This window comes from Macaca thibetana, chromosome 12 (genome assembly GCF_024542745.1).
Source record: "Macaca thibetana thibetana isolate TM-01 chromosome 12, ASM2454274v1, whole genome shotgun sequence".
Taxonomy (NCBI): domain Eukaryota; kingdom Metazoa; phylum Chordata; class Mammalia; order Primates; family Cercopithecidae; genus Macaca; species Macaca thibetana.
The window spans coordinates 65,019,789-65,042,698 of NC_065589.1; the positions used below are offsets into that span (position 1 = coordinate 65,019,789).

The 22,910-nt window shown below is 39.0% G+C and overlaps 1 protein-coding gene across 1 annotated transcript in view; it reads left to right on the forward strand.

The window, feature by feature from the left end:
• PDE11A (phosphodiesterase 11A) overlaps nucleotides 1–22,910 on the forward strand; it is a 467,408-nt gene that overhangs the window by 193,409 nt on the left and 251,089 nt on the right. The window contains exon 5 of the mRNA XM_050750610.1: nucleotides 10,623–10,687. Coding sequence (XP_050606567.1) covers nucleotides 10,623–10,687 — 65 coding nt within the window. The remainder of the gene's footprint in view (nucleotides 1–10,622; nucleotides 10,688–22,910) is intronic.

Below are 22,910 nucleotides of genomic sequence, written 5' to 3' on the forward strand. Positions count from 1 at the left end.
ACCAATGAGAACAAAGATACAATATACCAGAATCTCTGGGACACATTTAAAGCAGTGTGTAGAGGGAAATTTATAGCACTAAATGCCCACAAGAGAAAGCTGGACTAAAATTGACACTTTAAGATCACAATTAAAAGAACTAGAGAAGCAAGAGCAAACACATTCAAAAGCTAGCAGAAGGCAAGAAATAACTAAGATCAGAGCAGAACTGAAGGAGATAGAGACACAAAAAACCCTCCAAAAATCAATGAATCCAGGAGTTGGTTTTTTGAAAAGATCAACAAAATTGACAGACCACTAGCAAGACCAATAAAGAAGAAAAGAGAGAAGAATCAAGTAGACGCAATAAAAAATGATAAAGGGGATATCACCACCAACCCCACAGAAATACAAACTACCATCAGAGAATACTATAAACACCTCCACGCAAATAAACTAGAAAATCTAGAAGATATGGATAATTTCCTAGACACATACATTCTCCCAAGACTAAACCAGGAAGAAGTTGAATCCCTGAATAGACCAATAGCAGGCTCTGAAATTGAGGCAATAATTAATAGCCTACCAACGAAAAAAAGTCCAGGACCAGATGGATTCACGGCTGAATTCTACCAGAGGTACAAGGAGGAGCTGGTACCATTCCTTCTGAAACTATTCCAATCAATAGAAAAAGAGGGAATCCTCCCTAACTCATTTTATGAGGCCAACATCATCCTGATACCAAAGCCTGGCAGAGACACAACAAAAAAAGAGAATTTTAGACCAATATCCCTGATGAACATCGATGCAAAAATCCTCAATAAAATACTGGCAAACCGGATTCAGCAGCATATCAAAAAGCTTATCCACCATGATCAAGTGGGCTTCATCCCTGGGATGCAAGGCTGGTTCAACATTCGCAAATCACTAAACGTAATCCAGCATATAAACAGAACCAAAGACAAGAACCACATGATTATCTAAATAGATGAAGAAAAGGCCTTTGACAAAATTCAACAGCCCTTCATGCTAAAAACTCTCAATAAATTTGGTATTGATGGATCGTACCTAAAAATAATAAGAGCTATTTATGACAAACCCACAGCCAATATCATACTGAATGGGCAAAAACTGGAAACATTCCCTTTGAAAACTGGCACAAGACAGGGATGCCCTCTCTCACCACTCCTATTCAACATAGTGTTGGAAGTTCTGGCTAGGGCAATTAGGCAAGAGAAAGAAATAAAAGGTATTCAGTTAGGAAAAGAAGAAGTCAAATTGTCCCTGTTTGCAGATGACATGATTGTATATTTAGAAAACCCCATCATCTCAGCCCAAAATCTGCTTAAGCTGATAAGCAGCTTCAGCAAAGTCTCAGGATACAAAATTAATGTGCAAAAATCACAAGCATTCTTATACACCAGTAACAGACAAACAGAGAGCCAAATCATGAATGAACTTCCATTCACAATTGCTTCAAAGAGAATAAAATACCTAGGAATCCAACTTACAAGGGATGTAAAGGACCTCTTCAAGGAGAACTACAAACCACTGCTCAGTGAAATAGAAGAGGACACAAACAAATGGAAGAACATACCATGCTCATGGATAGGAAGAATCAATATCATGAAAATGGCCATACTGCCCAAGGTTATTTATAGATTCAATGCCATCCCCATCAAGCTACCAATGAGTTTCTTCACAGAATTGGAAAAAACTGCTTTAAAGTTCATATGGAACCAAAAAAGAGCCCGCATTGCCAAGACAATCCTAAGTCAAAAGAACAAGCTGGAGGCATCACGCTAGCTACCTGACTTCAAACTATACTACAAGGCTACAGTAACCAAAACAGCATGGTACTGATACCAAAACAGAGGTATAGACCAATGGAATAGAACAGAGTCCTCAGAAATAATACCACACATCTACAGCCATCTGATCTTTGACAAACCTGAGAGAAACAAGAAATGGGGAAAGGATTCCCTATTTAATAAATGGTGCTGGGAAAATTGGCTAGCCATAAGTAGAAAGCTGAAACTGGATCCTTTCCTTACTCCTTATACGAAAATTAATTCAAGATGGATAGACTTAAATGTTAGACCTAATACCATAAAAACCCTAGAAGAAAACCTAGGTAGTACCATTCAGGACATAGGCATGGGCAAGGACTTCATGTCTAAAACACCAAAAGCAACGGCAGCAAAAGCCAAAATTGACAAATGGGATCTCATTAAACTAAAGAGCTTCTGCACAGCAAAAGAAACTACCATCAGAGTGAACAGGCAACCTACAGAATGGGAGAAAATTTTTGCAATCTACTCATCTGACAAAGGGCTAATATCCAGAACCTACAAAGAACTCAAACAAATTTACAAGAAAAAACAAACAACCCCATCAAAAATTGGGCAAAAGATATGAACAGACATTTCTCAAAAGAAGACATTCATACAGCCAACAGATACATGAAAAAATGCTCATCATCACTAGCCATCAGAGAAATGCAAATCAAAACCACAATGAGATACCATCTCACACCAGTTAGAATGGCAATCATTAAAAAGTCAGGAAACAACAGATGCTGGAGAGGATGTGGAGAAATAGGAACACTTTTACACTGTTGGTGGGATTGTAAACTAGTTCAACCATTATGGAAAACAGTATGGCGATTCCTCAAGGATTTAGAACTAGATGTACCATATGACCCAGCCATCCCATTACTGGGTATATACCCAAAGGATGATAAATCATGCTGCTATAAAGACACATGCACACGTATGTTTATTGCGGCACTATTCACAATAGCAAAGACTTGGAATCAACCCAAATGTCCATCAGTGACAGACTGGATTAAGAAAATGTGGCACATATACACCATGGAATACTATGCAGCCATAAAAAGGGATGAGTTTGTGTCCTTTGTAGGGACATGGATGCAGCTGGAAACCATCATTCTTAGCAAACTATCACAAGAACAGAAAACCAAACACCGCATGTTCTCAGTCATAGGTGGGAACTGAACAATGAGATCACTTAGACTCCAGAAGAGGAACATCACACACCGGGGCCTATCATGGGGAGGGGGGTGTGGGAGGGGGGAGGGATTGCATTGGGAGTTATACCTGATGTAAATGAGGAGTTCATGGGTGCTGACGAGTTGATGGGTGCAGCACAGCAACATGGCACAAGTATACATATGTAACAAACCTGCACATTATGCACATGTACCCTAGAACTTAAAGTATAATAATAATAATAATAATAAAATTTTAAAAAAAAGAAGCATAGTAAGAGATGATTATTTAATTCATTCTTTTTCTTTTCTTTTCTTTTCTTTTTTTTTTTTTTGAGACAGAGTCTTGCTCTATCACTTAGGCTGGAGTGCAGTGGTGCCATCTCGGCTCACTGCAGCCTCCACTTCCCAGATTCAAACCATTCTCCTGCCTCAGCCTCCTATGTACCTGTGATTACAGGTGCATGCCACCATGCATGGCTAATTTTTGTATTTTTAGTAGAGATGGGGTTTCACTATGTTGGTCATGCTGGTCTCGAACTCCTGATCTCAGTTATCTACCTGCCTCAACTTCCCAAAGTGCTGGCATTATAGGTGTGAGCCACCACACTTGGCCTATTTAATTCATTCTTTTGCCATTTTGAGTAGTCCTCTTATAGAAAAATAGAGATTCAGAAAATTAAAAAACAAAAATCATGATTACTTAGTAGATAATTTTTATTTTGGTGCCAGGAATATCTATTTGAGCCTAGTTTTTATTTTTTTAACTTGTTTTTAAATTAAAAGAACAGAGAGAAGCCAGACTAACTAACACTTGACAAATATCCAAATCAAAAAGGCCTCTGTCCAGGGAGCGTTTCCAAAGAACAAGCAGGGAGATGTTTTGTTTACTTCACTTGGCAGGTACACTCCCTTCCCCAGGGTGCAATAATCAGGGCTGATCAACAGCAAAGGGAGCTTGAAACCAGTTGTTTAGTATCATTGATCTAGAAACTACTTGTGATATTTCCCTTATAAGATTCTCTTTTTTACTTACTGTGTGTGTATTAATTTATTTAATCCCTGTTCATTTAGTAAATGTATAATAAAATCAAAGTTGGATTTAGATAGTAAACTTTTAAAATTAATAAAACTAAGAATTATATAATTGGTCCAAGACAGGAATAAAGCATAAATTCTATTCTATTTTATTTGTGCTTTATCCTATTTGGTATTGGTCATAATTTCTGCAGTGTCACTCTATATATCCCGTTAAATTATATCCAAATATTTAAGCTGTTTTTGCTGTTTTATTTTTTAACCCAGGTATCTGACTGTAAACAATTTTCTATTTGAATGCATTATATTTTCAATTCTTTTTAAAAATATAAGTTGTCTGATGCTTTGAGGAGCAGTCAATGGCCTGCCTGCCTAGAATTTGCTATTCAAAGACACTTGTGAGTGTGAAAGTGGGCACTATTAATAATTGTCCCTGGACAACAGGCTTAATTGGAGTGGAACTGTCCTCTGCCAACTGGGGATATATCCTCAAGTATATCTCTTACTGCTTACCCTGGTGCCTAAAATTTCTATCATTGCAGTACTGTTTCAAATTAAAAGATCATGACTCCAAGAATCCTCTTTCTGAATATAGCTATATTACATGGGAATATTAATACATTAACCTATCATTAGCCATTAACAATTTAGCGAAAATAACTGATCTGGCCTGGAAATGGCTTTACACCAGATAAGTTGGCAAACTTTTAAAAATAAAGATCTATCTACTAAATATTTTAGGCTTTGTGGCCTTTATGGTCTCAATTGCAACTGTTCACTCTACTGTTATAGTAGAAAGCAGACACCGACATTACTTAAATTAATGAGTATGGCTTCATTACAATGAAACTTTATTAATAAAAACAGGTGGTAGGCCAGATTTGGCCTGTGGGCCATCCTTTGCCCACTCCTGCTTTTGAGGACTGAGAGGCTGGCAGATGAGTTTACATCTCCAGAATTATGTTACTTCTCAACTGTTCATCTTGCTGCCCTCATCATGGACTAATGCCATGTGTGTATTGCCTTGCCAAATAATCTGATGACTCAAGGTCAGTTTGGCTATGAACCTAACTTCAGAGGTCAACTCACCTTGCACTTTAAATTTCTCTTCTTTAAAATATTGCAGTATTTGTCGTTCCCCTGAGAAACAGAACCAATAGGAGACATAGATAGATAGATAGATAGATAGATAGATAGATAGATAGATAGATAGGTGATAGATAGATTGAGATAAAGAGATTTATTCTAGGAATTGGCTCACATAATTATGAAAGCTAAGAAGTCCCACAGTCTACTGTCTGCAAGCTGGAGAACCAGGAAAGCTAGTGATGTAATTCAGTCTGAGTTCAAAGACCAGACAATCAGGAGTCCCAATGTCTGATGGCAGGGGAAAATAGATGTCCTAGCTCAAACAAAGAGCACATTTGCCCTTCCTCTTCCTTTCTATCTGAGCCCTCAGTGGGTTGGATGATGCCCACCCACATTGCTCAGGGCCGTCTTGTTTACTCAATTTATTGATTTGAATGCTAATATCTTCCAGGAACACTTCGCAGATCACCCAGAAATAATGTTTTGCCAGCTATCTGGGGCACCCCTTAACCCAGTCAAGTTGACATATACCAATTAACCATCACAAATGTTAAGTCTTAAAAGGTTAGAGACCTTATTTATTATTTCTTTGGTATCTTCCTATGCTATCCAGTATTTTATACACACTGGATAATCAATATTTAACCAGAGATCAGTAAACATTAGTATTTTCATTTTTCTTCTATAGACACTAATGAAGATGAGTATTTTCATTTTTCTTCTAAAGACACAAGAACCTAAGAATTCATATAAGTGTAAAGTTAGGGAACATAGTCTACAATACTTCCCTCACTCCTAACACCAGTTATGAGTTTTGGAGTTCCCAAGACCATGCTCAGTTTCAATAATTTGCTAGAAGGGCTCAAAGAATTCAGTGAAAGCTGTTACACTCACAGTTACAGTTTACTACAGGAAATCATACAGATTAACATTAGCATGGGGCAGAGTCTAGGAAAATTCCACATGTGGACTCTGCTCATGGAGTCATGGATAGTGTGAATGTCTCCTGGCTATCATGTGTGACAAGATGCGTGAAATTTTGCCAACAGGGCCTGAGCCTTAATGTCTAGAGTCTTTATTGGGTCTTGATCACAAAAATGGGGTTGGCTGCCCATGCGACTGACCTCTGACTCCATTCCTCCAGTGGTCAACTGATACCATGTGACCCAAAGCTCCCACCCAAATCATATTGTTGGTGTGGCTTGAAGCCCCTATTCTAAATCACATTGTTAATCTTTGCACATTAATCAGGCAGGACATTCCAGGGGTTTAGAGATTACCTCTCAGGAGCCAAAGACAAAGGCCAGACCTCTCTTTAGGGAGGGTTCAATTCTTTTCTACACGCAAGGTCAATTGTGGTTCATGAATACAGTGTCTGACTTTGATCATGGCACCATAAGCCAGTTTATTGGGGGACACAGCTAATGCATTCTATGGAATGCTGAAGTTGGATGATACATAGTCCTTGACTTTCCCCTTACACATTAAAAATGAATGTAGAAAACAAAACAAATACAAGTTTTGTCCCTGTTTTTCTTCTCAGCCTGTAATTTATGTTGGAGTAAAATGTTCTAACATTTTAGAAAAAAAGTGTTTTTTCCTTTTAGTAGTTTTTCCAACTTCTTTTATGTTTCAAGAGTTAAAACATTCTGTCATTTCATTAAGAGACATTTATATATCTTATCCATTCTCTGTAGATCTATAGGTTCTATGGCTTTAAAACGCCATTATTTCCTATTCCATTTCTTATATCCCTCAGTTGCTATTGCTCAGATGGAAAAATATTTTTAAAAGATCTTTATTTTCTTTCATTCTCTAGACATTTCTCACATCTGTTTTCTTAAGATTTGAAACCAGAAGTGCACTTATTTTTTCTAGGGAGCGCTAGTTTTGAGAGGCCAGGGCAAATTAAGCTTCATACTATAAAGCAAGCTCCATAACTGTAGAGATTTTATTTTCTTTTACTTTCACATTTGTAACTCCAGCGTATACTACACTGCTTGACACATACAGACAGTACCTATTTGTTGTATTGAAAGATAATTTTCAAAAAGTTAAAAATTTAACTCTTGCAGAAATCTAAAGCAAGCGTGTATCAAAGATTTGTTTAACTCATTAAAAAGAGAAACAGCAGGGTGGCAAAGTTGGTTCTAAAACAGGCACTGAAAGAATGCCAGCATAAGATTGCTAGATGAGCTTTTTAAAATGGTTACTACCAGTCAGGATAATACAATTGTAACCATTGAGCTTTTCTTTTCTCCTGCACAGAAATCATTTGCATCTTTACTTGGATAAAATTTATTTGCATTGCTGTCAGATTTGCAGAAATTAACATCTACTCTTACCAAGTTGTAAATTATTCTAATCAATAGTAAGAAGTAGGCCAAATGAAGCATTCTTAGTAATATTGGAGAATTTAATCTCATCTGTCAGATCAGGAATTAAAAAATATGTCCTGCTCAATTTTCAAATGCAGAAACAATTAACAGTTTATTGATAATTTGATTAATCTTATACCAAGCCAAGTGTTTTACTTCAAGTTACTTTTTAGTCTGTGTTTACTCAAATTTGGGCATATAGGAGGTACTCAATAAATATTTGTAGAATTAATAAATAAAAGTACAGTTTAAGTATTCTGGTTTTGAAGGAGTCATGTTCAAATAATTTGCTGCTACAATAACACTTGCTCTTGCTTATTAAAGCAGTGAGAAGTGGGATCACTGGAGCTATGGACTCAGAACAACATGGCTTCCAGCAAACCACTTAACCCCCTAAGCCTTAATTTGCTATCAATAAAATGAGGGTAATATCTACCTTCTGGGATGTTGTAAGCATTGATACATACATAAAGGATTGTTTATAATGTGTGCAAAATCCCTCATTTGCAGGAAAATGGTCTCTCTATGTGGTTTGGCTCCCTTTCAGCATAGTGGCCTGAGGGCAGTTGCACTTCTTGCATGGTGACTGAGGACTCCAGGCACACATATTTCATCAGGCAAGGCAGAAGCTGTGTTGCATTTTACAACAACCTTGGAAGGCATGTAGCACCTCTTCCATATGCTCTATTTGGTGAAGCTTTCAGAAGCCCACCGGATTTAACGAGAGGGGACATAGATCCTACCACTTGGTAGGAAAGTGGCAGGGTCACATGGAAGAGAAGAATATGGGGTAGGAGATATTGTTGTGACCATCTTTGGAAAATAAAATTTACTGCAATGAGTGATTCTGCAGTGGCTTAATTCATATTACAATATGAAATGAAATATGTTCTATGGTTGCCAAGGGTATTTCCTTGCAGTCGAGCTATTGTCATTGCCCTACATTCATCTAGTCACACACAATTTTCTTTGTGATGAGCCTTTCTTTTCTTTTCTATTTTTTCCCTAATGTTGCATTTGCCTAGCTTGAGTTCATTACCTCACTGATAAAGCTGTTTTAATGTTTAATCTATTCCTAGTTTCCAAATCATTTTCTCAGGTGCCCATCAATTCCTTGTAAGTGGTTAATTTAAAAGGCCTTTGAAGCATGACATATGGCTAAGGCAAATCTAAATGTCAACCTTGGAAGCATTCTATGACATTCAGATGGACTCCTTTCTCTACAGGGGCTTGTTTTTCTATCATGTGGTATATTTTGCCAAAAGAGGATATTGGGGCTCAGAAAAAGATACTTCAAAGCATGGTGCCTTGGCACACTGAGCACATTGATCTAAAGGAAATTAAAAGGCCTTAAACTTGAGTCCCCTCAGAACCAAGAACTTTCTAACCTTTCTTGTTCCTCCTCACAAGTACAAGGTGGAACTCTCTTCCATCCCGGACTCCCTGAAATTTTATTAACCAGAGAATACTATTCTCATATCACAGGAAGGAAGACTGAGGAATGTCCCCATGCCCAGACAGACTTTCCATCTGTTCTTCTGAGGGCACTCTGAGAGATTACCTGGGAGACTTTATCTGCATAATAAGATAACCTTTGGCCAGATGTGGTGGCTCATGCCTATAATCCCAGCACTTTGGGGGGCCGAGGCTGGTGGATCATCTGAGGTCAGGAGTTCAAGACTAGCCTGGCCAACATGGTGAAACGCTCTACTGAAAATGCAAAAATTAGCTGGGCGTGATGGCACACCCCTGTAATCTCAGCTACCTGGGAGGCTGAGGTGGGAGAATTACTTGAACCCAGGAGGCGGAGGCTGCAGTGAGCTGAGATCAGGCCACTGCACTCCAGCCTGTGTGACAGAGTGAGAACCTGTCCAAAAAAAAGAGATAACTTTTGTTCACAGTGAAGATCCACCCCTTACCTTCTTGAAACCTCCTCCAGAGCTCAGAGAAACTTTGTCCCTGGTCATTGTCTGTTCTTTGGGCTCATTTTATTCCTCTGAAAATTTTTTCTATCCCTCAGAATTGCCTACATCCCCCATCCGTCTCCCCTACAAAGAGGATGCTATTTAAGCTTCAGCCATCTGGCCCTCCTTTGAGTCTCATATTTTATATGGCTTCTGTGCTTCTGCACATTAGTACATTTGTATGCTTGTTCCCCTGTTAATCTGTCTATTGTCAGTTTATTTCAGCAAACCTTCAGAGGGTAGAAGGAAAAGTTTCTGTCCACCCCTACAAGGGCCAGAAATAGTGCCTTTCTCACTCAACATTTGTAGTGTTGAAAGAGCTAGCACTCTAGCATCAGAGATTTCCTTTCATGCCAGTTGCCTTATTTAATTGTGTGAAACTGAGTACGTCTCTTAAAAATTAGGAGTTAGTTTCCTCATCTATAGACTGAGTATAAAATTCTTTACTTTAGATTTATAATAAACAAATACTCAAAGAAGCTTCTGCTGTAGGGCCTGGTTTACAGTATAAACTCAGTATTAGCTAATAATAAGAAAAACTACACTGACATTTTCTGTTCCCATAAATTCCCCCTCAACATAAGTCTTGGTCAACTCTCGCACTGGTATGCTGATTTCACTGGAGAGGTGAGAAAGGCAGTGTCCACACAAGAATGATTGTTGAAGAAGGCGGCTTCCTCTTCTTCCTTTAGGTGGTGGCACCACAAAGTTCACCTGAGAACAGTGATGAGCCAAGCTTATTAATGAGCTAATTCCAGGAACCTGGAGTTGGCAGAGGGCATCTTCTTTGAGGGGTGTTCTGTCCCTACCTGGGTCTCTATTGCTGTTGATTGGGTTGTTAAAAGAACAGTTTTCTTTTTAAGTATTCAGATGAGATTTTCCTTTACCTGACCTCCATAGCTCATGGGACACATAATTGTAAAAATATGTACATGTTTAGTGAAATGTATTAAAACTTCGACAATGTATGCTTTGTAAGAAATAGGATACAAAATGTAGGATGGGATTCTCCTCTTCTACTCTCTCTTGGGATTTCTCCACTTAAAATCTCTCTTTAATCTCCAACTATTATAATCATTATAAAGATGAAAAATGTTTATTACATTATTTTAAACTGCAATAAAGCTTTAATTGACCTGGATTTATTATCTTTCTATGTGACAGGTGGTGAAATTTACCAAATCCTTTGAATTGCTGTCCCCGAAGTGCAGTGCTGATGCTGAGAACAGGTAGGGCTTATGCGGTTCATGTGTCTTTTGATGTTCTTTGGTCCTTGGTGTTAGCAGCGTTGCATAATTCTTAAAAGATAGTAGTAGTTCTTTATATTAGCAAGTACAACCAAATAACATGACTCTTCTGTGTTGCAGGCCTTAAATTAAAACTATAGCTTAAAAATAAATACATATACATCTAGCTTGCAATCCATTTTTAGGGCCAAATTTTAGTACTTGTAATAGGATTAAAATGTTGCCTTTAGCTTTTAGTCCTCTTTTCCCTGAACCTTATAAAATTTTGTTGTTGTTGTTTTGTTTTGTTTTGTTTTGTTTTTATTTATTATTATTATACTTTAAGTTGTAGGGTACATGTGCATAACGTGCAGGTTTGTTACATATGTATACTTGTGCCATGTTGGTGTGCTGCACCCATCAACTCGTCATTTACATCAGGTATAACTCCCAATGCAATCCCTCCCCCCTCCCCCTCCCCATGATAGGCCCCTGTGTGTGATGTTCCCCTTCCTGAGTCCAAGTGATCTCATTGTTCAGTTCCTACCCATGAGTGAGAACATGCGGTGTTTGGTTTTCTGTTCTTGTGATAGTTTGCTAAGAATGATGGTTTCCAGCTGCATCCATGTCCCTACAAAGGACACAAACTCATCCTTTTTGATGGCTGCATAGTATTCCATGGTGTATATGTGCCACATTTTCTTAATCCAATCTGTCACTGATGGACATTTGGGTTGATTCCAAGTCTTTGCTATTGTGAATAGTGCCGCAATAAACATACGTGTGCATGTGTCTTTATAGCAGCATAATTTATAATCCTTTGGGTATATACCCAGTAATGGGATGGCTGGGTCATATGGTACATCTAGTTCTAGATCCTTGAGGAATCGCCATACTGTTTTCCATAATGGTTGAACTAGTTTACGATCCCACCAACAGTGTAAAAGTGTTCCTATTTCTCCACATCCTCTCCAGCACCTGTTGTTTCCTGACTTTTTAATGATTGCCATTCTAACTGGTGTGAGATGGTATCTCATTGTGGTTTTGATTTGCGTTTCTCTGATGGCCAGTGATGATGAGCATTTTTTCATGTGTCTTTTGGCTGTATGAATGTCTTCTTTTGAGAAATGTCTGTTCATATCCTTTGCCCACTTTTTGATGGGGTTGTTTGTTTTTTTCTTGTAAATTTGTTTGAGTTCTTTGTAGGTTCTGGATATTAGCCCTTTGTCAGATGAGTAGATTGCAAAAATGTTCTCCCATTCTGTAGGTTGCCTGTTCACTCTGATGGTAGTTTCTTTTGCTGTGCAGAAGCTCTTTAGTTTAATGAGATCCCATTTGTCAATTTTGGCTTTTGCTGCCGTTGCTTTTGGTGTTTTAGACATGAAGTCTTTGCCCATGCCTATGTCCTGAATGGTACTACCTAGGTTTTCCTCTAGGATTTTTATGGTATTAGGTCTAACATTTAAGTCTCTAATCCATCTTGAATTAATTTTCGTATAAGGAGTAAGGAAAGGATCCAGTTTCAGCTTTCTACTTATGGCTAGCCAATTTTCCCAGCACCATTTATTAAATAGGGAATCCTTTCCCCATTTCTTGTTTCTCTCAGGTTTGTCAAAGATCAGATGGCTGTAGATGTGTGGTATTATTTCTGAGGACTCTGTTCTGTTCCATTGGTCTATATCTCTGTTTTGGTACCAGTACCATGCTGTTTTGGTTACTGTAGCCTTGTAGTATAGTTTGAAGTCAGGTAGCGTGATGCCTCCAGCTTTGTTCTTTTGACTTAGGATTGTCTTGGAGATGCGGGCTCTTTTTTGGTTCCATATGAACTTTAAAGCAGTTTTTTTTCCAATTCTGTGAAGAAACTCATTGGTAGCTTGATGGGGATGGCATTGAATCTATAAATAACCTTGGGCAGTATGGCCATTTTCATGATATTGATTCTTCCTATCCATGAGCATGGTATGTTCTTCCATTTGTTTGTGTCCTCTTTTATTTCACTGAGCAGTGGTTTGTAGTTCTCCTTGAAGAGGTCCTTTACATCCCTTGTAAGTTGGATTCCTAGGTATTTTATTCTCTTTGAAGCAACTGTGAATGGAAGTTCATTCCTGATTTGGCTCTCTGTTTGTCTGTTACTGGTGTATAAGAATGCTTGTGATTTTTGCACATTAATTTTGTATCCTGAGACTTTGCTGAAGTTGCTTATCCGCTTAAGGAGATTTTGGGCTGAGACAATGGGGTTTTCTAAATATACAATCATGTCATCTGCAAACAGGGACAATTTGACTTCTTCTTTTCCTAACTGAATACCCTTGATTTTTTTCTCTTGCCTGATTGCCCTAGCCAGAACTTCCAACACTATGTTGAATAGGAGTGGTGAGAGAGGGCATCCCTGTCTTGTGCCAGTTTTCAAAGGGAATGCTTCCAGTTTTTGCCCATTCAGTATGATATTGGCTGTGGGTTTGTCATAAATAGCTCTTATGATTTTGAGGTACGTTCCATCAATACCGAATTTATTGAGCGTTTTTAGCATGAAGGGCTGTTGAATTTTGTCAAAAGCCTTTTCTGCATCTATTGAGATAATCATGTGGTTCTTGTCTTTGGTTCTGTTTATATGCTGGATTATGTTTATTGATTTGCGAATGTTGAACCAGCCTTGCATCCCAGGGATGAAGCCCACTTGATCATGGTGGATAAGCTTTTTGATGTGTTGCTGAATCCGGTTTGCCAGTATTTTATTGAGGATTTTTGCATCGATGTTCATCAGGGATATTGGTCTAAAATCCTCTTTTTTTGTTGCGTCTCTGCCAGGCTTTGGTATCAGGATGATGTTGGCCTCATAAAATGAGTTAGGGAGGATTCCCTCTTTTTCTATTGATTGGAATAGTTTCAGAAGGAATGGTTCCAACTCCTCCTTGTACCTCTGGTAGAATTCAGCTGTGAATCCATCTGGTCCTGGATTTTTTTTGGTTGGTAGGCTATTAATTATTGCCTCAATTTCAGAGCCTGCTATTGGTCTATTCAGGGATTCAACTTCTTCCTGGTTTAGTCTTGGAAGAGTGTAAGTGTCCAGGAAATTATCCATTTCTTCTAGATTTTCCAGTTTATTTGCGTAGAGGTGTTTATAGTATTCTCTGATGGTAGTTTGTATTTCTGTGGGGTCAGTGGTGATATCCCCTTTATCATTTTTAATTGCATCGATTTGATTCCTCTCTCTTTTCTTCTTTATTAGTCTTGCTAGTGGTCTGTCAATTTTGTTGATCTTTTCAAAAAACCAACTCCTGGATTCATTGATTTTTTGGAGAGTTTTTTGTGTCTCTATCTCCTTCAGTTCTGCTCTGATCTTAGTTATTTCTTGCCTTCTGCTAGCTTTCGAATGTGTTTGCTCTTGCTTCTCTAGTTCTTTTAATTGCGATGTTAGAGTGTCAATTTTAGATCTTTCCTGCTTTCTCTTGTGGGCATTTAGTGCTATAAATTTCCCTCTACACACTGCTTTAAATGTGTCCCAGAGATTCTGGTATGTTGTATCTTTGCTCTCATTGGTTTCAAAGAACATCTTTATTTCTGCCTTCATTTCGTTATGTACCCAGTAGTCATTCAGGAGCAGGTTATTCAGTTTCCATGTAGTTGAGCGGTTTTGATTGAGTTTCTTAGTCCTGAGTTCTAGTTTGATTGCACTGTGGTCTGAGAGACAGTTTGTTATAATTTCTGTTCTTGTACATTTGCTGAGGAGTGCTTTACTTCCAATTACGTGGTCGATTTTGGAGTAAGTACGATGTGGTGCTGAGAAGAATGTATATTCTGTTGATTTGGGGTGGAGAGTTCTATAGATGTCTCTTAGGTCTGCTTGCTGCAGAGATGAGTTCAATTCCTGGATATCCTTCTTAACTTTCTGTCTCGTTGATCTGTCTAATGTTGACAGTGGAGTGTTGAAGTCTCCCATTATTATTGTATGGGAGTCTAAGTCTCTTTGTAAGTCTCTAAGGACTTGCTTTATGAATCTGGGTGCTCCTGGATTGGGTGCATATATATTTAGGATAGTTAGCTCTTCCTGTTGAATTGATCCCTTTACCATTATGTAATGGCCTTCTTTGTCTCTTTTGATCTTTGATGGTTTAAAGTCTGTTTTATCAGAGACTAGTATTGCAACCCCCGCTTTTTTTTGTTCTCCATTTGCTTGGTAAATCTTCCTCCATCCCTTTATTTTGAGCCTATGTACGTCTCTGCGTGCAAGATGGGTCTCCTGAATACAGCAGACTGATGGGTCTTGACTCTTTATCCAGTTTGCCAGTCTGTGTCTTTTAATTGGAGCATTTAGTCCATTTACATTTAAGGTTAAGATTGTTATGTGTGAACTTGATCCTGCCATTATGATATTAACTGGTTATTTTGCTCGTTAGTTGATGCAGTTTCTTCCTAGCCTCGATGGTCTTTACATTTTGGCATGTTTTTGCAATGGCTGGTACCGGTTGTTCCTTTCCATGTTTAGTGCTTCCTTCAGGGTCTCTTGTAAGGCAGGCCTAGTGGTGACAAAATCTCTAAGCATTTGCTTATCTCTAAAGGATTTTATTTCTCCTTCACTTATGAAACTTAGCTTGGATGGATATGAAATTCTGGGTTTAAAATTCTTTTCTTTAAGAATGTTGAATATTGGCCCCCACTCTCTTCTGGCTTGGAGAGTTTCTGCCAGGAGATCTGCTGTTAGTCTGATGGGCTTCCCTTTGTGGGTAACCCGACCTTTCTCTCTGGCTGCCCTTAAGATTTTTTCCTTCATTTCAACTTTGGTGAATCTGGCAATTATGTGTCTTGGAGTTGCTCTTCTCGAGGAGTATCTTTGTGGCGTTCTCTGTATTTCCTGAATTTGAATGTTGGCCTGCCTTACTAGGTTGGGGAAGTTCTCCTGGATGATATCCTGAAGAGTGTTTTCCAACTTGGTTCCATTTTCCCCCTCACTTTCAGGCACCCTAATCAGTCGTAGATTTGGTCTTTTTACATAATCCCATACTTCTTGCAGGCTTTGTTCATTTCTTTTTCTTCTTTTTTCTTTTGGTTTCTCTTCTCGCTTCATTTCATTCATTTGATCCTCAATCGCAGATACTCTTTCTTCCAGTTGATCGAGTCGGTTACTGAAGCTTGTGCATTTGTCACGTATTTCTCGTGTCATGGTTTTCATCTCTTTCATTTCGTTTATGACCTTCTCTGCATTAATTACTCTAGCCATCAATTCTTCCACTTTTTTTTCAAGATTTTTAGTTTCTTTGCGCTGGGTACGTAATTCCTCCTTTAGCTCTGAGAAATTTAATGGACTGAAGCCTTCTTCTCTCATCTCGTCAAAGTCATTCTCCGTCCAGCTTTGATCCGTTGCTCGCGATGAGCTGCGCTCCTTTGCCGGGGGAGATGCACTCTTATTTTTTGAACTTCCGACTTTTCTGCCCTGCTTTTTCCCCATCTTTGTGGTTTTATCTGCCTCTGGTCTTTGATGATGGTGACGTACTGATGGGGTTTTTTGGTGTAGGTGTCCTTCCTGTTTGATAGTTTTCCTTCTAACAGTCAGGACCCTCAGCTGTAGGTCTGTTGGAGATTGCTTGAGGTCCACTCCAGACCCTGTTTGCCTGGGTATCAGCAGCCGAGGCTGCAGAAGATAGAATATTTCTGAACAGCGAGTGTACCTGTCTGATTCTTGCTTTGGAAGCTTCCTCTCAGGAGTGTACTCCACCCTGTGAGGTGTGGGGTGTGTCAGACTGCCCGTAGTGGAGGATGTCTCCCAGTTAGGCTACTCAGGGGTCAGGGACCCACTTGAGCAGGGAGTCTGTCCGTTCTCAGATCTCAACCTCCGTGTTGGGAGATCCACTGCTCTCTTCAAAGCTGTCAGACAGAGTCGTTTGCGTCTGCAGAGGTTTTGGCTGCGTTTGTTATTGCCCTGTCCCCAGAGGTGGAGTCTACAGAGACAGGCAGGTTTCCTTGAGCTGCTGTGAGCTCCACCCAGTTCGAGCTTCCCAGCAGCTTTGTTTACCTACTTAAGCCTCAGCAATGGCGGGCGCCCCTCCCGCAGCCTTGCTGCTGCCTTGCCGGTAGATCACAGACTGCTGTGCTAGCAATGAGGGAGGCTCCCTGGGTGTGGGACCCTCCCGGCCAGGTGTGGGATATGATCTCCTGGTGTGCCTGTTTGCTTAAAGCGCAGTATTGGGGTGGGAGTTACCCGATTTTCCAGGTGTTGTGTGTCTCAGTTCCCCTGGCTAGGAAAAGGGATTCCCTTCCCCCTTGCGCTTCCCAGGTGAGGCAATGCCTCGCCCTGCTTCAGCTCTCGCTGGTCGGGCTGCAGCAGCTGACCAGCACCGATCGTCCGGCACTCCCCAGTGAGATGAACCCAGTACCTCAGTTGAAAATGCAGAAATCACCGGTCTTCTGTGTCCCTCGCGCTGGGAGTTGGAGACTGGAGCTGTTCCTATTCGGCCATCTTGCTCCGCCCCCCCTCTGTTTTGTTTTTTAAGATGGAGTCTCACTCTGTTGCCCAGGCTAGAGTGCGGCAGCACAATTTTGGCTCACTGCAACCTCTGCCTCCCGGGTTCAAGCAATTCTCCTGCCTCAGCCTCCTGAGTAGCTGGGATTACCGGGGTGTGCCACCACGGCTGGCTAATTTTTATACTTTTAGTAGAGACAGGGTTTCACTATGTTGGCCAGGCTGGTCTCGAACTCCTGACCTCAGGTGATCCGCCTGTCTTGACCTTCCAAAGTGCTGGCATTATAGGTGTGAGCCACTGTGCCCGGCCACCTTGTAATGTTTTGAAATAAATCTTAAGATATTCTGCTGACTCCTGAACTTTGAATCCAAGTTATTTAGGTAAGTTAACATGGAATAGTACTAGAGCAAACCTGTTTTTGTTAACCCAACAGTTTCAGTTTGTTTCTTTTCACATCACATATTTGACTAAATCTTCTAATAAATCAAGTAAAATTTCAGATATATCTTAGCTGTACAGACAGCCGAATTTTCTGCTTTATTTTGGCTCTCTGTTTCTCTTCCTCCCTCTTGTTTGTCCATACTTGGCCAATAACATCCCCTTGGAAAAAAGACTGAGAGTTTCCAGGGATTCACTTCTTGTTCTCATTGGCATCTTTGAGGCTATAACAGGGTGGAAATGATGATTGCAAGCAATCAGTGAATTTCTCTTAGCTTTTTGCTGCCTTGAATAATAGCTGTGTTGCTACAAAAATTCTCTGTGGTCGCCTCTAGAGGAAGGGTTAAAAAATAGTGAAATTAACCAAAATGCAGACATGGAGAAAGAATCATAAAGCACTCAGGACAGTATGATGATGATGACAATGATGATGATGTTGATACTAAAATATGAGCAACCTGAATTCTTTGGCTGCTATGTGTTCCATGTAGCATGCTAAATGATTTATAAGCATTTAATCCACCAAACAATCTTTTGAAGTAGGCATTCTCCCCATATTATAAAAGAGAAAACCAAGGTTCATCAAGTTTAAGTAACTTGTTTGAGGCCGTGCAGCCAGTAAGTGGTAGCCACCAAGGACAAGATCACCTAGATAAGACTCTCCCAACTTCTGAACTTTGATTCCATTGCTACACGTCATTTAAAATCTGGTTGTTGATCTCATCTAGTGAATACATGTCGGATTAATGTTTCCTAAATCTAATGGGTCAGTCAGAATTAGGCTTAGAAAGTTTAGTAGAAACTAAAATCTCAGGACACACACTGAGAGATTCTGATTCACTACTTTGGAAGTGAAGTCCTAAAGGTCTATAAGTTCTAAAGGCCCTCTGGGTAATACCTATTTCAAGATGTAATACTCAAGAGTAATTTGATTTTTATATCTATTATTGCTTTAAATTCAGGAAATAGAAACTGGTAAATAAAAATAAAAAGTAAATTACTTTTTATCAAGGGCACGAAGTTTAAAAAAGGCCTTTGCTACATACTATATAACTCCATTTACAGGACATTCTTAAAACTTCAAAATTATAGGAAGAGAAGGCAAATCAGTAATTGCCAAGGGCAGGAGATGAAGAGAGGGGTTGACTTCAAAGGGGTAGAGGGTTGAGATGGAAACACTCTGTGTCTTGCTTGCAGTGGTGATTATACAACTGTATCTGTCAAAACTTGCAGAAATCTACCCCAAAAAGGGTGAATTTTACTGTCTGTAAATAATACTTTAAAATGGAAATTTAACTGGGAAAAAGAGTTCTTTGGTAAGATGTTTTATATTCATAAAAATGTATTTATGTTCACATCTATATTTAATGCCAGCTAATCTATATCCAGCAAAGATATTTAAGCATAGAAAGTTACTAGTGGTATACTCAGCAATTTTCCTAAATAGAATGTTGTAAAACAACGTGGAATACAATAGAAAAGTATCTATTCATGCTGATATCTTTAGCTATCTCTCATATATGAGGGGGAAAGTTTTATGGAGTTATTAAAACACAAACTTTGAAGTCCTAATGCTTCACTATTGTTATTTTTTTATACTGCTGAACACGTTCTCATGGTCACTTCAGAGTTAAGTACTTCTGTTTTTTTTTTTTTATTATTATTTTTAATGCTAGGAGAGCTTCCATGTCAAAATGAAATGACCCAAGACCTAGACTGCCCTTGGCAAACTTTCTGATAATACAAGAAAGAAAGCAAGAAAGGTCAGGTTTTCTTTAAAGAGAAATTTGAAAAGTGCCTTTGAACTTTGACATTATGAGATAGTCCTATTCATCATTCTATTTATGGCTTTTAAATTAATGTGGAATGTTCATTTATCTCAGAAGACCTTTCCATCATTGTCCAGTAATTTTCCTTGTGTAGATCTGAGTTCCTTCAGTCATTTATTGGAAGTTAAAGGATCCAAGACAAGTGACTTCAGAATTTACTTCACCAGTGACATGGAAGGGACATTGAAATGGGCTATGAGTCTACAAATCACAGCCTGATCTTTCCTTTAACCTTTCATCATTTAACATCTTCACTATAGATGATGTCTATTAGATACTTCAGTCCTCTGAACATCAGTGAGAGTTATAATAGTGTAGTTTTTAGAAGACAATTTCTATGGCTCCTTGTAACAATGTTTCAGGGTACTATTTCAATTCTGATGAACTCTGGCTTGAGGCTTGCTGATTTGTATAGATAGTCCTTGAAGCCATTTTTTAATAAAAACCAGTTGTGCTGACTCATCACTTCTGCTTAGTATCTTTCACAGCTTTGTCATAACTAGCCTCCTCCTGTTGGTTTCTATGCGATAAGTACCAACCAATTCAAGAGCTGGAAATGATTTGATCTATCTCCCTCCGTGAGGTGTGCTCCTCTTCCAGGGTATCACTGGCAACATCTCTAGTGACAAGATTCTCACTATGTCATGATAGACTTCTTGCATTTATAAGCGGTTCTAGTAGTTAGAAAGGCATTTTATGTTGAATTATGTTCCTGTAACTTCTATCTGTTTATTCTAAATTTGTTCCTTGAAGACAGTTATTCCTTCCTTCAACAGTCATATATTGAGTACCTACTCTGTGCTGAATCTTCTGCTAGGTGATAGGGCTACAGAAATTTTTTTAAAATTAGCAGTCTCTGTCCTCAAGGATCTCAAGGGCAATGAACAGTGGTGGGAGTGGGTTAAGAATATAATACAGATTGCATTGGGAGTTATACCTGATGTAAATGACGAGTTGATGGGTGCTGACGAGTTGATGGGTGCAGCACACCAACATGGCAGAAGTATACATATGTAACAAACCTGCACGTTATGCACATGTACCCTAGAACTTAAAGTATAATAATAATAAATAAATTTAAAAAAAGAATATAATACAAAAATAACCAGATTTTACCAGGCCTCCAGACTATGGCTTGAAATAAATAGAGTCACATTAATAGTTATAATTTATATATTTGGCTGCTTAAACATTTCTCCTGTGGAGTGTAGCATAAGGACCCTAGTCCCTTGTAAAAGCCATCCTTGAAGTATTCCTGGAGTTTCTAAGATTTCTTTTTTTAAAGACAGGGTCTCACTCTGTTGCCCAGGCAAGAGTGCAGTGGTGCAATCATAGTTCACTGTAATCCTTGCACTCCTGGGCTTAAGCGATCCTCCCATCTCAACCTCCCAATTAGCTAGGACTACAAGTGCCTGCCCCCACACCTGGCTAATTTTTAAATTATTTTGTAGAGACAGGGGTCTCACTGTGTTGCCCAAGCTGGTCTCAAATTCCTGACCTCAAGGGATCCTCCTGCTTTGGCCTCCCAAAAGTGCCCAGCCTAAGATTTAAAAAACAAAACAAAACAAAACAAAAACAAAAAAAAAACTAATTTATTACTGACTCATCATTTCTTCTAAGTGACCACCCATAAATCCTCTCCCTCTGGCCATGACACAGTAGCGTCCTATGATGTGGGCTTCCTTGCCAACTCCAGAATTCCCATGGGCATAACTGCACTCCTCACCAGTGCCGTGCCACAGCTCCCTGGACACCCCAGTGTCTTAGATGCACCGGTGACCTTCACGAACCTGGGGAAGGCTGGGTAATTTGTGCAGAAATGGGAAGAAGGCTCACTTTCTCCCCCAGGTGTCATAATCTGTTGCCTAGCCCCTAAACAGCCCCGAGTGTACCCCATTTTTACAGACCTTTTAATTCCTAAAGCTTTTGTTAGATGTTAACCCACAGACGTCCAAGTGCATGTAGGGAGAGAGATGCACAAAAATAAATAAATAAATAAAGTGGAGGACAGAGTGTTGAGTAGCCTGAATGTTAAACCTTTTATGAAGACATTTTTCCTTTTTTAAACACCGTATTTTCTCTGAGTTCCCTGATCATGAGTATTGATGGTTCCTGTCCTTTAGTGAAACAGTACACTCAAGGCAGGATGGGATAATCTGGTATATTTTAGAACAATAAGGAATTAGAACTAAAAGAGATTCTATTTCCAGAATGAATACTTTTTCACTGTCTGGGAAGATACAGGTATTTGCTTCATGAGCATATGGGAAGAAAAGGATCCAGCTCTTAGCTCAGTTAATAACAACAGAAACAACATGACACCATTTTTGAGTTTTACTATGTGCTAAGTACTGTACATGAATTATCCCGCTTTTTCCTATATTACAGATAAGAGTTAAGAAATATGTCCAAAGTAACATAGTAAGTTACAGAGGCAATATTTGAAACCCAGTTAGCCTGGCCCTGGCACTAATCCTCTCAGCCATTACATTTATTACTTGCAAGTAGATTACCTGGGAAAATTCAGTAGAATTGCTAAAAGAGCACAATGCCTGGCACATAGTAGTTGCTCAATGATTTGAAGGCACTTTTTCTAACACTGAACATGTTGAAAGTCAGGATGGTATCTTACTACCAATGATGTCTTAGTGGCAGTTGGTAACACAGCTATTGCCTGTACATGTGCAAACTTGGTCAGGGCTTTGTGTTGTCTCTTCAAATGTGCATTGTACGTTGTTGGTACTACATAGATTGGACTTAAATGCTGGTTAATATGTGTGTCCAGTGAGATTACAGTATGGTCTGGCATTGAAATGAAAAGTTATTGTTCTTGCAGAAAAACATAGGAATAAGAAGTGGAGTGTAAATCTGATATTAGTGATGAAAATATTTGTTTTTGGAAAACTGGTCCCATTTCTGTATGTTCTTTCAAAGCAACAATGAAGGAAGAAACTCCCAAGAAGATGAAGTGTTTGCTATATTTTGTTACTGAAATACATCTACACGGGTCACCTAACACATGTCAAATTATGCAACTGAAGGCAGGAGAAATTGCCAAAGCTCTCACAATAAATGAAAGAAATTTCAAAACAAGAAGAGGCTCATATAACTAAACTCGTGCATGATGCAGGACTGTTACTAAGGTGTGGAATATCAATTTGCCAAAAATTTTCAGCTGATTGGAAACTGCTTAACATCCAGTAACATGTAATTCATTTAGGAAAAACTAAGAATTTAGTCAAATAGGAAATGCTGAGAAGACTTCAGTGTCCTTTGACATGCCTGCCAGTGCCAAAAGTGCTAAAACAATTAACGTTGAGAACGCAGATGACAAAATATACAGCATTTCAGTGTGATGTCATGCATGATGTCAGATGGTCGAAACTTCTCACCATATTTCATTTTGAACAATATCTAACTAAGTGTGGGAGGCAGCATGTTGGCCCCCAAGATCCTCACCGTTTGTCATATATTCACATTACATTACAAGCCACAGAGATT